This window comes from Sipha flava, unplaced genomic scaffold (assembly GCF_003268045.1).
Source record: "Sipha flava isolate LNK unplaced genomic scaffold, YSA_version1 315_pilon_pilon, whole genome shotgun sequence".
Lineage (NCBI taxonomy): Eukaryota > Metazoa > Arthropoda > Insecta > Hemiptera > Aphididae > Sipha > Sipha flava.
In genome coordinates this window covers 327,466-344,163 of record NW_020272995.1, presented here as the reverse complement: position 1 = coordinate 344,163, position 16,698 = coordinate 327,466, and the positions used below count along the sequence as shown (strand labels likewise).

The 16,698-nt window shown below is 27.1% G+C and overlaps 1 protein-coding gene across 1 annotated transcript; it reads left to right on the top strand.

Annotated features, from left to right (window-relative positions):
• The first annotated feature begins 2,897 nt into the window (after positions 1-2,897).
• Positions 2,898-5,265, top strand: LOC112686591. The gene is made up of 2 exons (XM_025558955.1): positions 2,898-3,357; positions 5,188-5,265. The coding sequence occupies exons 1-2, from the start codon at positions 2,953-2,955 to the stop codon at positions 5,263-5,265; spliced, it is 483 nt and encodes a 160-aa protein (XP_025414740.1). The 5' UTR covers positions 2,898-2,952.
• Positions 5,266-16,698: the final 11,433 nt, after the last annotated feature.

The window sequence follows — 16,698 nt, the reverse complement described above, 5'->3', positions numbered from 1 at the left end:
ACCAACCACAGTTCACACGTTTTAACTTACATAATTAAATTAAAATGATCTTGATAGTTCAATCCATAAAGTTGGAAATTATTTTTACTTGGTAAACAGGACAAGATTGATATTTGTTTGGGAACTATGCATTTTATTTTGGTTTATTTTCTTTGGTATATTTCTTATTTTCGTGTGGGAGTAGCTATTGTTTCAAATCGTTTTTAAGCGCTACGATTTTCCATTAGTTTTAAATCTATAGTACTATAAGTAGTTTATTTCCTATAAATGTGTTTCGGTAAACACTTTTCTATGAGGACAACAACAGCTGTCCATTTAACATTTTATTGATAGTACTGCCCCTAGAATTTCTTTTTCATTTTGGTTTTAATATAATTTTTGTATTTTTGTAGGTGCTTATTAAATTTGAATTATATTTTTAAAACAAAAAGGGGCTTTAGTATAATATTTTTTTTTATGTTTTGCAACTTTTAACAACTCCCCATTGAGTTTTAATTAATTTTACTTTTGCATAATAAATAAAATAGAAATTGAAATTGTTGTATTTAGTAAAATAATAAGTAGGTCATAATACAATTGATTTTTAATCGTTCGTTCCAAATACTGAAATATAATACATAAAATTTGAGTCTCTATAAATATTAATTTTTTTAATAAATTAATAAATTCTAGTATTATTAATGAATAAATAAAGTTAGACAAAAAACACAATTAAAACAAACTGGCTGTTTAATATATTCCTCTTTTTAGTAAAATATCTTAAATAATTGTTTACTACGAGGTATATTATATGATACCTACTGATTAATGATTTTTATCTCCAACGTTAATAAAATGTTTTTAATCATTGATTACCAAGGTTAATAGATAATAATTATTATCTATAAATCTCGCGTAAAATTAATTCACTGATTTTTATCACATTTGTTAAATTAAAAAAAATATTAACTTTTAGTGTTTAAAATTGTTTTCTTTTTTAATTTTATCCGTGTAAATCATACAACTGTTAAAGATATTTTTTTTAAATTTTATAATCTATGTGACAAACGTGATGTATGATTTTCGTATTTTATTAAATAATGTTATCTATTGTGTTTGGATCGTTTTTGTCTGTATTGAATGGCCGTCTATATTTAACACATTAAAAAAATAAAATAAAAAAACAATAAAAATAATATCGACAGGTAAAATATGGGTGACGTGATTATGTTCATTTAAAAATTAAAAACTTTCGATTTAAATCATTTTTCTACGGTTTAATGAAAATATGTCTATACCAAGTTTCATAATACGCTTGAAAAAGTATCTATCTAAAGTAATCTATCCATTTCTATTAAATAATTTTGATTTAATTAGTAAAATTATTTAAACAATCAATTGAAAAATATAGATTTCATTTTTTTATTACTTCTATGAATAATTTAAATAAACACAGATTTTTCGTTTTTTATTTGTATACTATTATTAATTTAAATTACATTTCAATTTATATTTTAAACAGTTTAGTTATCTATCAAAAGGTTAATATTGAGTGTACAAAATTTTAAGTGGGAAACACGCTTATGTTATACAATTCAAATTAATTTAAAGTTATTAAATGAAAGTATTCTTATAATGCGATTATAAAACAAAATCTTTGGATTATTTTACCTTGACCGAACACCATAAAAAAAAATAAAAAGAAAACATATTACATTTTTGTCTGAAATGGTTTCTGTTTAATATGCAGCGTTTAAAGCTTTATAATTTGGAATGAGAAAGTAACGAGTTTCAGCCAGAAAATTTATGAATATGATAAGAAAAAAAATCTCGAAAAAATGCGGCAAACCCAGAGCTGTTATGTGGCGTTAACATTTTTATGGAATCGTTATTATGCCTATAAAATAAAAAATAAAACTACGCTAATAATATTGTCTAGGCGCCAAATTATAATAATAAGAATGCTCAAAGTTTAAACGCCCCTTACGATTAGCCTTATAGTGGAATGAATGAACGGGAAACATTTACGAGTGATGATTGCATAAGTTTAAATACATTTTAATTGTTTTAGAAAACAATTAATATAACTGAATGCCTTCATATAAGAATTATAATAAGACTTTATGAGTTTGCTTTTAAATGGAACAATGGTAAATAAAAGACCATTTGCATTTACTTACCGTTGTACGATTTACAATATTTCATTGCATAAGATGTTGAAATATTATTATTATATAATAGTGTAAAAAAAAGTTAAGTGTGTACTGTATGTGATATCGTATCGTAAAAATATAATAATTTTGATCTATCAATAAATACATTTTTGAAATAAAAAAAAATAAAAGAAGATAATAACCGATGTTTTATCTACAATTTTCTATCCTAAATGATTCAACTTCTCTCTTATTTTGAACTTAAATAATTACTATTGATTCGATATAGAAACTGTTTTACTTTACATTAAGAAATTAAAAATACATGTTAATTTTTAAATAGTAAGAATCATTGTTAAATATATGATTTTATTTCAGATATACCGTTTGTACAATGACTTCGTATTGTATAAAAATATTTTTTAAAACAAATATACGAGAGATATTTTTTATATATTTTTTTCTTGTTAACAGCCCAAGGGCTGGTTGGCAGCAATTCTCTACTCCTGACGCTTCTCCGCTTTCCTTTTTAATTCACAATAAGATCTGCAGTCCATATCTCTTACTATTTGACTAATGTAGTCCAGTGGCGGTCGTCCTCTTCTGTTAATTCCTTCAATGGCATCTTCTATTATCCTGCCAAGTAGACTGTTTTGACGCAGAATGTGTCCAATTATTTTTTATATTATATATTATTATTTAGTATATATATTATAGTATTATCAGTTATCAGTTGACTGTTGTACTGTGCGGACGTGTCTTCGATATTTTTGTTTCTATCGCTGTTGCGTGTATACGTCGTTATTGCTAAATTTCCGAAATGTCGTTAACCTGTGTAGATTGTTCTAGCCACTTTGCAGAATTGGATGCTCCAATCAAATGTGATAGTTGTTCAGGTGCATTCCATACAAAATGCGCGAAACTTTCAAACACGGAAATTAAATGTCTGTCATTGAAAAATAGATCACTAAAATATTTTTGCTCGACATGTGAACAAGGTTTGAAGGAACTACCCGAGTTAAAATTACTGATCAGGAAATTACTTGTGGAAGTTGAGGGGCTCAAAAACTGTCCTTTACAACGTCCAAATGATGGAGTTTGTAACGAATTTATTATAAATGAAATAAATGAGCGAAACAGACGTGCGGCAAACCTTATCTGCTATAATGTTATCGAAAGTGATTCAAACCAGTCCGATGTTCGTATTGCTCATGACCGTGATCAGGTAAATAATATTCTTGCTACTATCGCAGATTCAACAAATTCGGTATCATTACCGATCAAGGTCATTCGTATCGGCCGTTGTCAATCGAATAAACCGAGACCTTTAATAATTACGTTCGGTTCTATATCAGAAGCTTTTAATATTATGAAAAATAAAACCAAACTCTTATCCAGATACCCGACAATTTCAATAAGCTCGGACCGTACCCAATACCAAAGAGATCATATGAAAAAACTTCGTGAGGAATTGGCTTCGCGTATATCAAATGGAGATCTCGAATTAACTATAAAATTTATAAGAGGAGTACCGACAATTATTAAAAAATCTATTATTAACAATGTACAAAATTCCCAAAGAAATTTTTAAATTTGCATGTTTTTTACCAAAATGTAAGAGGTCTGAGGACAAAATTAATTTATTTTCGTAATTCAGTTCTTACTCTTGATTGTGATTTATTATTTTTATCTGAAACTTGGCTTAATATAAATTATAGTGATGAAGAATTAGGACTTGTAAATTATAATATTTTTAGAGCTGACCGTGAATCTAATCATGAAGTCAGGGGTGGTGGAGTTTTATTAGCTATAAATATTAAATACAATTGCATTAGAATACCCACAGAATGTATTGTTGGTATAGATTTTATTTTCACTTTATTAAATTATAACAATTGTAAATTGTTATTAAGCTGCGTTTATATACCTCCAAATACACATAATTATAGTTACACTGCTTATTGTGAATTAGTAGAAAGAATAATCTCCTCTCATTGTATTACAAATATCTTAATCATAGGTGATTTCAATATACCCGGGTTTATATGGTCAATCAATGAACCTTCATTAAATAATATTGTTAATCTGGTTGCAAATAGCTTCATTAACTATCTTGATTTAAAACAGTGTAAAAATGTCGCAAATCATCGCAAAGATATACTCGACTTAATTTTCTCAGATAGTCAAATTAATAATATTCGTAAAAGTTTATCCCTTACACCGATTTTTGATGCTTATCATCCACCTTTGGAGTTAATCTACCCGTTAACCACTAGTCCAGTTACTCTTGTTGAATCATCAACTCCTATCATGTATAATTTTAATTCATGTAATTTTGATGAAATGTGTACATTTTTATCAGAATTTGATTTTATTTATAATTTTAAAAATTTGAGTTTGGCTGCAACTACTTCTAAATTTTATGAAATTATAAGGCATACTTTTGATGTTTATGTTACAAAATTTAAATTTAATCCTAATCATAATCAAAACATTACGTGGAAAGACCCTGTCCTTCGAAATCTTATACAATTAAAAAAACAAGCCCATAAACAATTTAAATTAAGTAATTCTCAACATGATTATTTCACTTTTTCTGAACTTCGTAAAAAATGTAAAGCCTTATCCATCCAAGTCCATGCAAACCATATCTTGAAAATTGAAAATAATATAAATAGTGATTCGAAGTATTTTTGGAAATATATCCAATCCTTGAGATCAAATAAAACTAACATCCCTGCTACTGTATACTTGGATAATATTGTTTCTGACAATTTTAATTATACAACAAAATTATTTGCTGATTATTTCTCCTCCGTATACATTGATTATTCTAAAAATACTAATTCATATGATGATACCCTGTTAATTAATCATGACATTAATTTGAATACTTGGTTTATTACGAAGCTTGAAATTGCAGACATGCTTAGTGCATTAAATGTGCGATCTGGTACAGGACCAGATGGTATCCCTTCATCATTTTTGAAATCATGTAAATCAGCATTAGTTAAACCCTTATTTTACTTATTTAATTTATTTATTAACTTTGCAGATGATCACGCAGTTATGGCAACACATTTTTAAGAGTTTTTATAAAAGTTTGAAAGCCCAGGAGAATATTTCTTGGTAAAAAAAAAGTCTAAAACCATTTAAGTTTGATTTTCAACTTAAAAAAAGTTTTATAGTGTTTTAAAGATTGTTTGTGAAAGTTTGATTTAATAAAATGTATTGAATAAATATATAAAAATAAGTTAATTAACTAAACTATTGCTTTATTTGTTTAGTATGTTTAACTTCACAGAGAAGACCATAGCATTTGATAATAATGCATTTAGATATTACATATTTAACTTAACATGCGTCTACTATCAGTAAAAGAATTTAAAACAAGATGATTTGCAAAAGGAAGGTGGTTATGCCAACAACGTGAAATATCTAGTATAACAATGTTAAAGATTAATATCATTAATATTTACACAGTCTTATTTTATCTAACAAGCCAAAAACATTTACAAAAATTATTTTTTATTGAGTGTTTATCAAACACATTTAAATTATAAATCTTGTTTTTTAAATAAAATATTAATACTTGAAAATGGGAATGAATTTTTTTTTTTAACATTCTTGGGTGTAATTATTTCAAAATGCCTGTTACTATAAAATTTCTCATTAGTTTTTATTTGTTAAATACATTAGGCAGCTAAGTAACGCCGTATCAATATTATTTTATATCATTGCACAGTGATTAAGTTTAACATAAATAATTTTGATATCAGTCAATCATAAATATTGAAACTGTTTAAACTGTGTTTCATTTTCTTATAAAGAAAATAAGAACGATTTTTTTTTTTACAAAAAATTTGAAAAAATTTGTTTCTAAAAGTTATTTATCCCACAAGTTAGGTCACATCAACTTTTAAACTCAATTAATATATATGGATTAACTTCTTATTTGTTCAACAAATATAATCTAAGATTCGTGAGTAATTAGAAGACTATTACTATTCATAAGCTTATTAAAAAATATCTGTCTTATGAATTCGTTCCACGGGATACATGTTTTGTTTTTTTCACGCCATTAAGTTCAAAGTTCCCTTTCTGTATTTACGTAGAATATAAGTGATATTTTTGCCTGATGATTGTTAGTTTTGTACAAAACATTTAATTAAACGTATAATATATTCAAATACATACATATTATTACTAAAGTAAAATTAACGCTATAAAAATACTCATGAACAAATAGAAGATTAATTATTATGTATGTGTTAAACGAACCAAATAATTTATAATTTCATATAAAATGCAAAGTGAAATGTTAGTCATTGCGATTTGTTACCTTTTTTTTTGTAAAAGAAAACAAATATTTATACTGTTACGAATGAAATCAGGAAATTAATCATATAATTAAAAATGTAAATTCTATATCAAAATTTGAACACATTATGGTAAATATGCCAACGATTATTTTTTATTCGAATTCATAAAAAAAAAAAAATTGCTAAACGTATATGACAATTTCATTGGTATTATGCACATTACTCAAATTTATCTTGCGATATAGTTTATATAAACGGCACCTCGTAGTGATAGATTTTAAATAATTTGAAATACAATAGTCATCAAACGCATTCAATGGAATAAATTGCATCATTTTATTGAAGAATCGGTACCTAAATGCTCGAGAATATGCTCTGATATTGTACAAATATGTTCTTTGCTCTTTTCGGAATTATGTCAATTATCATCTCTCGTATGTTTATGGCTACGAATTACGAACACGTTGACTGTAATGATGTGCATTGCGGAAATACATTTCAGTTCACCGACGGACCATTACGTGTTTCGTATACAGCATAATCGCATTACAATCCGCGTATGCTAGTGCCAGTAGCTTAATTCTATAGGTTGGAGCTTAGAGCTGTAAAGTAAGTGTCGGGCGCGTGTTCCAGAAAATCCTGTTTTGGCCGTATTCAATTTTCGTTTAACGTGCACGAGTGTGTATGTACTTGCACTGAACGGTTTTCTATAACTGCCACTGGCCGACCAAGGTTTATGATGACATCCCGGCGCGGACTATAAATTACGATTTATGGGCATAAACGTTCTTGGGTGTTTCACTAGGATTCGCAATATAAGACTTTTAAAACTGTGAAATAGCCAGTTGAACACACAAAACTTGAATATTTTCCGAAAACTTTTCTGTGAACTAGCAATTACGCTCTGGTGACTACTATCGAATATTACACATTAGCACCCTTAGTACGTTATCATAATATTAAAAACAACGCAAAACTATGTCTAGCCTAAACCAACGAAAGATGTCGATATCGTACTTAATTTATACTTGATCTAGAGAGTATCATCAAAGACCAAAACAATAATGTCTGTCATTCATTCTGTTTATTATTCATAGAAATATTTTTTTCTTCATTTCCGAAGTACGATTGACGCATAAATGCAAATAATTCATTAATTTTTAATTTTGTATATTCTCATATCGAGTGTATAATATCTATTTAAATATATATATATATATATATATATTTTATAATACATGTGTATATATATATATATATATGCTCACTATAGTTCAACTTATATTTATGAATTTTTCAATCCATTTTGCCGTACAATATTTTATTATTGTTATTATTTGATTCATGTTTTGCCTTCGAATTATTTTATGAATAATTAATATTAGGCGGGTAACAGATTATACTTATAGTTTATATTTGGTGTTTCATAGAAAACATCAAAATATTTCTGTAAGCTTCTTAAATTGTAAATTATTTCATATATGTTATAAGTTTAATAAATAGAATTTAATAAAAATAATAAATAAATAAAATTAAAAAAAATATATTTACTATTAAAATGAATATGTTATTGATGTAGATGTTATTATTCTAATTGTTGGATTGGTTTTAAGAGCGTGTTTAAGAGATATAATTCGGATCAAGGAATCATATTTAACAACTTTTTTTTTTTGTTTTTGATACTTTGTGAAACGAGGATATAAATGAGAGTAAAATTTACTAATTAATAACATTTAATAGAAAATCAGTTTTCAATAAAATTATAGCAATATCACTTAACCTTTCATAGTTCATAGGAGATATCAAATAGTTTTCTTTATTAATTTTAACTTGAAAAAGCTCTATTCATCTGATTCGACCTATACAGGCATTGTTAAAATAATAGGAAGTGCTATAATTATGTTAAGTACAAAGTTATCACTATTTATAATAAACTGTAACACTTCTAATGGAGTACTATTGAGTTTCAATAATTCAAATATTGCTACTAAATCATCCGTCATTTCCATTGCATCAATATCTGATGTACTAAGATCTTCATTTTATGAAAATAACAATTGAAGATCTATACAATTTTTCATAATATTATCTTTTGTTATATTTTTTATTTTTCTTATGTCGAAAACTTAAAATGATCGTAGTGGTAGTGCTTTAGCTGAAGTTTTCTTCAATATAATTGATTTCTACGTTCAATATATAAAAGTATAACTCAACTTTAAATTTAGTTTTTAGTTTTTAATTAAATTATATGTTCATTGAATTGGTCATACGAAAAGAAGAACACAGTTTAATTTTTTCATTGACGAATAGAAACTCGTTAAGTGAAAAAAGTCTCAATAGAATCATCGGTAAACGAGATATTTTCTTATATTTAATCTTTTCATATTTCATGTTTAATGTTTTTCATTCGAAATTTTTCATCCCTAAACTAATATCGCCTTTGGCAACTGTTTATTTTGCTTCCACATTGGACCAGCCCACACATATGGACATATTACTATAGTAACTACTACCATCACTATAGTTATCAGAGATGGCACGATACGAGTTTTATAGAAGCATGCTTCATGATTAAAATGGGGTTTACTAACCTACTGCTAACAGTTTTGTGTGACAAAAAAGTTTAATACATAATTGGCATATTTGAAATAAAATATTATTTCATAATATTTTCTTTGAACCTGTGTCGGATCTAAGTCTCAGAAAACCGGGGTGCAAATACCAACTTGAGGTCCCTTTAAAATTTTTTTTCTCAATATAACAGATACATGTTCATGTATTCAACAACTTATGAACACAATGAAATTTAAGTACCTCAACAAATATGTAAATTTTAAAAGAGATTGAAAAAATAACGAATTGGACAATTTTAAATTTTAGTTATTGGTTATAAAGGTCCCTTAAAGATTGAATCTTTAGTGTGTTACACCCCTTCCACCCGCGCTAAATTCAGTACTAGTTTAGACTTTTTAATTTTAATATTTACTTTGTATCTATAAATTTGACTTGGGGTGGGTACTCGATACACGTAATTACTTCATTGGTAAATAAGCTTCGTGCAACCATTGATAGTACACATCAAATATTCGACACTTTTGGTGATGAGTGTATGAGATATATAATATGTATGGATAATCTGTGCTTAATTATATGTTTGCTATTTATATGAATAAAAAATATTTTTATATTTTTATTTTTTTTATTAAAATAAATTTTAATTTAACGTAAACCTTATTTATGAATACAATGATTATTAATATTTATACGAAAAATCGTTTATCATTATTGATCATTAATGACAAATGAACCGAGTACTGAATTTTTTTTTTTCGTTAAAACCAATTCTATAATTTACTGTCAATTTTTTATTCGATAAGCTTTACTAGTTGATGGGAAAAAATGTAATTATTTGATACTATTTAAACTATATTATTATTTAGCTTTATACTATTCAATAATTAAATATTTGTTTTAAATTCAAATTGTACTTCTGTATAAATGGATGTGTAGTGTATTTATAAATGCTTCCAAAATATACACTTCGATAAAAAAAATTAAGAAATGGATGCTAAGAATTTATCATTCTATCCACTTTGGTACAGTAAACCGGCACACAACTGAAAATTCAATTGCATCTTAAAGCGAGTGCAAGTGAACAACAACACTTAAACTAAAAATGGGATGAATTTTATATAAAATGCAATCGTATTAGTTCTTATTACTCATTTTAAAAGAATTGATAATATTTTTTAGTAATATCTATAAACTAGAAACGATTTCCAACTATTAGAAATTAATAAATGGGATTTTTTTAAATTTTTTTTTATAACATATATTATAAATATAAAAAATAATAATAAATATATTGATGTGAAACCATTAAAAGTATGTATCTCAACATCAGAACCTAGAACGAATATAAAGCTTGAACAAAAGTAAATAAAATATCCATGACTCGTGTTTAATAGGTACTGTTCTTGATTTATTTGTTTTGTATATTTGCCGCATCACAAAACAATGATCATATTTTCATTAATAAAATAAATAAATAGGTGGATAAAAAATGAATTATTATATCATCGTAACTTTCGTTCAGACAGCAGCAATGTCATGTCTAATATCCACTATTATATTAGGACCTAATTTGTTAATGTACCATGAAATTAAATTGTCTAGATTTTTGTTTTCCTTATGTATCTTTAACATTGTTTCCGTTTTCTATGTACGTAAACGTCACGTATTCAATTACTCTTAAAATACAGGTATTTCATAAAAGTAAGTAAGTTTTTTTGCTCATAACTCTTTGTATTTTTATCTTATATATCACATTATTTCACCTTTGAGGAGTAATACTTACATTGTTTAATTTATTTATCAAGGACCTTTTCTCTCCCCCCCACTTTTCAGTCTACAGCCCCGAGAGAATTGTTTTTACATTTACTAACCCGATAATAAATAAATATAGGCACAAGGACATTATTTTTCAATGAGAAACTAGCCTATTTTCTTTATAAGAATTATAAGAATATACGGGGTGGTTTTATCAACATCGAGAATTCATTTTCACGGTTGATTTACGTGTTATTGAAAATAATTGTTTTTAAATCGTTTAGAATCAATCAGCTAGATATTCTACATGACTAATTCACTATTCTCTATTTTTCTGTCGTTATCATTTTTTTAAATTTGTATATGTTTTATAAATGGCTACATGTATTTTTCATTACATTCATTAAAACAAAAAATTTTTCAGAGTGTGTAAAGGTATAATAATTAAATACGAAACCGGTTATTATAAAAAAACTACATTCAATTGTTTTAAGTTTGGATAAGTGTCTTAAGTGAATATATTGTCAGGTGACTCTTAAAATGTTACCAACATTTTGAGATCCGACATTCTTAACTAGTGTATCGAAAATTTGTTATACGAAATAATACTTCAAAAATATACTTAAGTTGACAAAGTAAACGAGTAGAATAATGACAAAAAAAAAAAAATCGCACTGCGTAAGAAAAAAGGACTATATTAATTATAGGAATGAAAAAAAATATACATAATTCAAAAAAATAACTCATATTTGACTTGTTTACGTCTAACCTATCTTGGATATTATCAGTAGTATATTTCACTAGGTTCTATTAAAGTTTTCAACGGTTGTTGCCTGCCACCATTTTTAAACGATATACGTCATCGTATCGAGACTGCATAGCTACTGCAAAGTTTTGTGGGAGGGGAAAGATTCGAATTGCACAATGCGTTGTTGCTCTGAATACGACTTTTCTCTTGAGACCCGTTGAAAGCTATTTACAATGGTCAAATCGTCAAATCGATTGAACGTTATCCTCTCGTTTAATCGATCAGTTCGAAGTGTATCCGTGTATGTGTATGTAGTCGTGTCGAACCTATAACACATGAGGGGCACCGTACCTTTGAATGGGGTTGGTGAATATCCAAAAAATTATAACTCGATTATAAATTATAAACATGAATCCATATTTTAATATAAATATATTATTGTACGTTCATTATTTTCTAATTTCCGAATGATATTCGGTTGTTTTCAAATATTTTACAATTAACTATTTTATTAATAATCTTTCTATTTAAATTAACTTATATTTATATAATTGATTATTAAACTTACATAATCATTTCAATTAACATAAATTATTTCATTTTTCTATAAATAATATTTATCACATTAACTGACTATACTATATGGATTAATTCAAATCTGAAAATTATTTCACTTTTAGTGAATTTTATACATATAAAGTATACTATATACTAAAATACTTGAGCAATATTTTTATTTTTATAATAAAAAATCAATCTGATGTCAACTGATGTCATCACCATTAATTCAGTACATTATGTTAAGATACTCATATAGTTATAATATGGGTGGCTTGGAAAAAATGTCATAAGTAGATACTGATTTATTTCGTTAAATAATTCATCAGCATAATATTTTAACTCAGAATAATGAACTTTAACTTATTTAGAGTTAATAAAATATTATTTCTAATTTTTTCCATTATATACTTTTCTTTATTTGTTTTTCTTTAACAAAGTTCGAACAAAATGCAATTGTACTTCGTAAAGCCCTAGAGCTCCATAAAAATACTCTAAACCTTTGGGGACTCAACAGATACATTTGAATTAAATAAAATTCAGGTATGCTATAATTAATTAATTAATTACATGTATGTAGGTTATATATTATACAATATCATTGGGATTCTACGGTTACAAAATAACTTACTAGAAATCAATATTGATAATTTTAATAATCGCCAACATTTTACATAGGTAAGCATATAAATTATAAAAATAAAACTAAAAACTATATCACCAATACGTAATTTTTTATGAGTTGCAGTTTAAAATTGGCATTCCTGATTTTTGGGACTCAAAAGATTTTTTTTTAACCACAAACAAAACAAATTGAGAACTAACACATAACATATAAATATACGACCACCATTAGTTTGCGGACGACGGTGAACCTGTGTTATAAGACTTTTACAAGTCCACGACAAATCGAAAATCTCGTCGAACCCCGTAAACCTGATGTCCGGTATTGTTACGAAAACAGCTTTTCTCTTTCTCGTAAATACTGCATGTAATACTGAGACGACTCAGTATTATAAACATTACTCGTGAAAACTTTATGCACTTCCAGTGGTGTATACGTGTATACATTTTAGCGTATAGGGGAGACCAAGGTTGGTTGGCTTACTTTTTATACTTGTATTTTTAATTCTTTGAGTTTTTATGATATTAATGTTCAAACTACACCAAATAGTTCACTAACATATAAGCTACATAATTAATTTAGGTTATTGTCTTAATCAGCAATCTGTAATTAGAAAAAAAATAATGCAAAAAAAAGTGTGAAGCCAAGTTGTTCCATTGGTGAGAAAAGTTGGCAATAGCATGTTGACGCACATACAAAAATTATTATCATGGTATTTTTTATTTTACTTGTTAAATTAAATTAGACTTAATTACTTGTTTGAATCCTCAACGTGTCACAATTTTATTTGGTTTTTGAATAGTTTTTATACCATATTATTTATATCACCAGGAACAAATTTGTAACGAGTTAGTACGGTTTTTAAATTGACAAAAAAAAATTATGCATTAGCTTTGTTAAAACTAGAATCATGGGATTAACTAGATACTTTTAGAGTATATATTGACCGATATGTGCGACATTTTTAAAAGTAGTAAACCAATCCTCATCAGCTATTTTATTTTCAAAGTTTTTGGGATGTTAGTTTTATTAAAGATACGAGCATACTCTCAAATGCCAATTTTCTAACTTTTTTTGGAAATAATCCAAAATAAATATCAGTTGTTTTCTAAATATATTATTATTATTCTGTAGTTGAAAAAATTTATCTTGGTTTTTTTGTATCTAAAAAAATTATCAAATATTTCAGATTTTTGTTTATATTTTCGGTCAAAGTAACGAGATAATGTTTTAATATGTATACCAAAATATTCTGATACATTCTTACGTAAATGATTTTCAACCATTCTTTCTTTTGTAATTTTAAACCATCTATATAAATTAGTTAAAATAATTGTAAAATATATTTAAGTAAACAAGTACCAATTTTAGAAGGTCGACTAGCCTCATATTTTCATTATTTTGAAACAATAATAAATATTATGTACATAATTATGATAAAACTATAGTTAAACCATATTTTACATATCTTCTCTAATATATATCAATGTATAGCATTTTATTTATTATTGTACAACTTTTACATATTCTGATATTTAACACATTCATTGTATCTGATTGAATTTATAACGCATTAAATGTTTTAGTTTCTACTAAAGCATCTTAGATTATTTTTTTGACTCAACACTTGAATGAGAAACAAAAATAAATTAAATATATTATTATAGCCAATGAAAAAAAATTAATTCATCTCACTTCCCTGTCATCTGTCCAAAATTTCCGATACCTAGGTCCTCTCTTAAACTGTCGAGTAACCTGGGCAACCCATACCTATACCAAATTCCTTTCTCTAAATAGCCAACTACGTCTTTTGCTGACTTCCAAACACGTTAATTTTAATAACAATCTACTCCTCTAAACAATATGGATCTATGAAATTTTTCTATGGAGTGTTGCCAAACCGTTTAACATTATTATTATTAAATTAAATTAATTAAATCAATTAAATTAATTAAATTAATTAAATTAAATCAATTAAATTCAAACATTTCAGTCCTAATTCTGCCACCAAATAACCAAAGCGCTATGTTTTGTCTCAAATGACATCATTCACAAACATCTTTCAATTCAACCAAAATCTTTCGCAAACGTTTTTACTCAAGTTTAATAAATTATTGTGACCACTTGATTTTAGGACTGTTCGTTTCCATTATTCCCGGTGATCCCAGAAGGCGTCTGAACGTCATCGTGACTTATTAAATAATTAAACTCCTTACGTACATATCATGAAGTTCCATCAATAGATGGTTTTCTCCCTAAGTCTCTAAAATCACAACCAAATTTATTTTTTATATTATTTTATATTTTATGTTAACTTTATTACACTTGTACTTATTGTCAAACTTATATTTACAGCAGATACTAGAACCGAACCGAAACCGGAACCTGAACCTCGATCAAAAAAGGTTTCAATTTTAAGCTTTAAAAGATTACATTCTTATGATATATCATATATGTATTATGCATTACACATTTAAAAAGAAAGGAGTATAAATTTAATATATTAATATGGATTATGTGATACAGTAATATAAGTTAAAAAAATCTAAAAGATCAATTATTAGTATTCGTCAAGAGATTATTTGAGAAAATTGGTTCTAAAGATACTACAAAAAAGTAATGACTAAAAACTATTTATATTTGTTTTAGCGCTAACAAAGATCAAACATCATATTCACAGCTTTACATAAAATAGTATCGTGTCAAAAATATTGCTCACCAAAACTAAAATAAAAATAATTTTTTTCCTCTTATTTAAATATTACCTATGCATTGGTATAATTTTTTTTAAGTATAATACATTTTATTTTGAAATACAACAACATCTTTTAAATTATGTTTTGACTTACATAATACTATAACATTTTTATGGTTTTGTGATGTATATAATTATCTGCATTATTTTTTATTTATAATTTAATTACACCAACACTTTTAGAATTTGTCCTAAAAGTTAAAACCAAATGTGAAGTATATTATAATAACTTTAGGGGTTTGTGATGAACAACTAAACAAAAACAATTATTTTTTGCATTTATTTAAATTAATAGAAAAATACTCACTAGTACCTACAATTTCATTTCATAATCAAAATAATATTGAACTATTTTGGTAAAATTAAAATTTTTTATAGAAAAATAAAAATATTATACGTTTTTTTTCCGCGTTAACAAAACAAAGGAGGAACCGGTTACAAACTTTTTAACCGGATCCGGAACCCAAACCAGAATCGTAAAGGTTCCAGACCCTGATCTAAAGATTGTTCGATTACAAATAAAAGATGGAAAAAAATTATTATTGTATTATTATTATTTAGTATAAATATTCAGTAGTGCGATCTCCAACTTAGTATTTCGATGAAACGATGTAGAAAATTTAGTGGAATTATAATAAAACACTGGCCCTTTGTTCGGTTTCTAGAAGTTCTAAAAGGGCATCAGGCTATCACGTTACGAATTTCAACCTCCAACATTTAGTCCGGAACACTTATCTAAGACCTATACGTTAGGTGATCAGGGGGGCCGGTAGGTGGGTGGGGGGAGATATATTCCTAATATAATCCGCCGTACGTTTCAAAACGACTTATTGCTCGTTTTGTCGTTACTCGCTATCGCATAATGCACCACGGGTTTTGCGAACACAATAATAATAACAATAACGTTCCCTCCTCCCCCGGGGGACCTTTATGTCCAAAAGTCCTGTGCGAACGCCTCTGCACGCACAACGCGATTACGACGCGGTTTGACAAAACGTCGAGTGGGCTACATGGTGGTATTATACACTCCGTACGCGGTGTTCTTGTGTCGGCGCGACCAAAGTTTGGACACACACAAGGGCGCGCGCACGCACGTGCGCGTGGGTGGTATAAGGGACGTGCGGCGGTTGGGCTCGCGCGGCTCCGGAGAGGGTTTGAAGTCGCTCGTAGGGGTGTGCAGGGGGCGGAGCCGGTGACCGTCGCGCGTATATAACGTGTTGTAGCGGAGT

Coding starts and splice junctions, on each gene's coding strand:
- LOC112686591 (XM_025558955.1), top strand. CDS start 2,953: ATGTCGTTAACCTGTGTAGATTGTTCTAGCCACTTTGCAGAATTGGAT. Junction 3,358..5,187: donor TTGCTCATGACCGTGATCAG/GTAAATAATATT, acceptor TTAACTTTGCAG/ATGATCACGCAGTTATGGCA.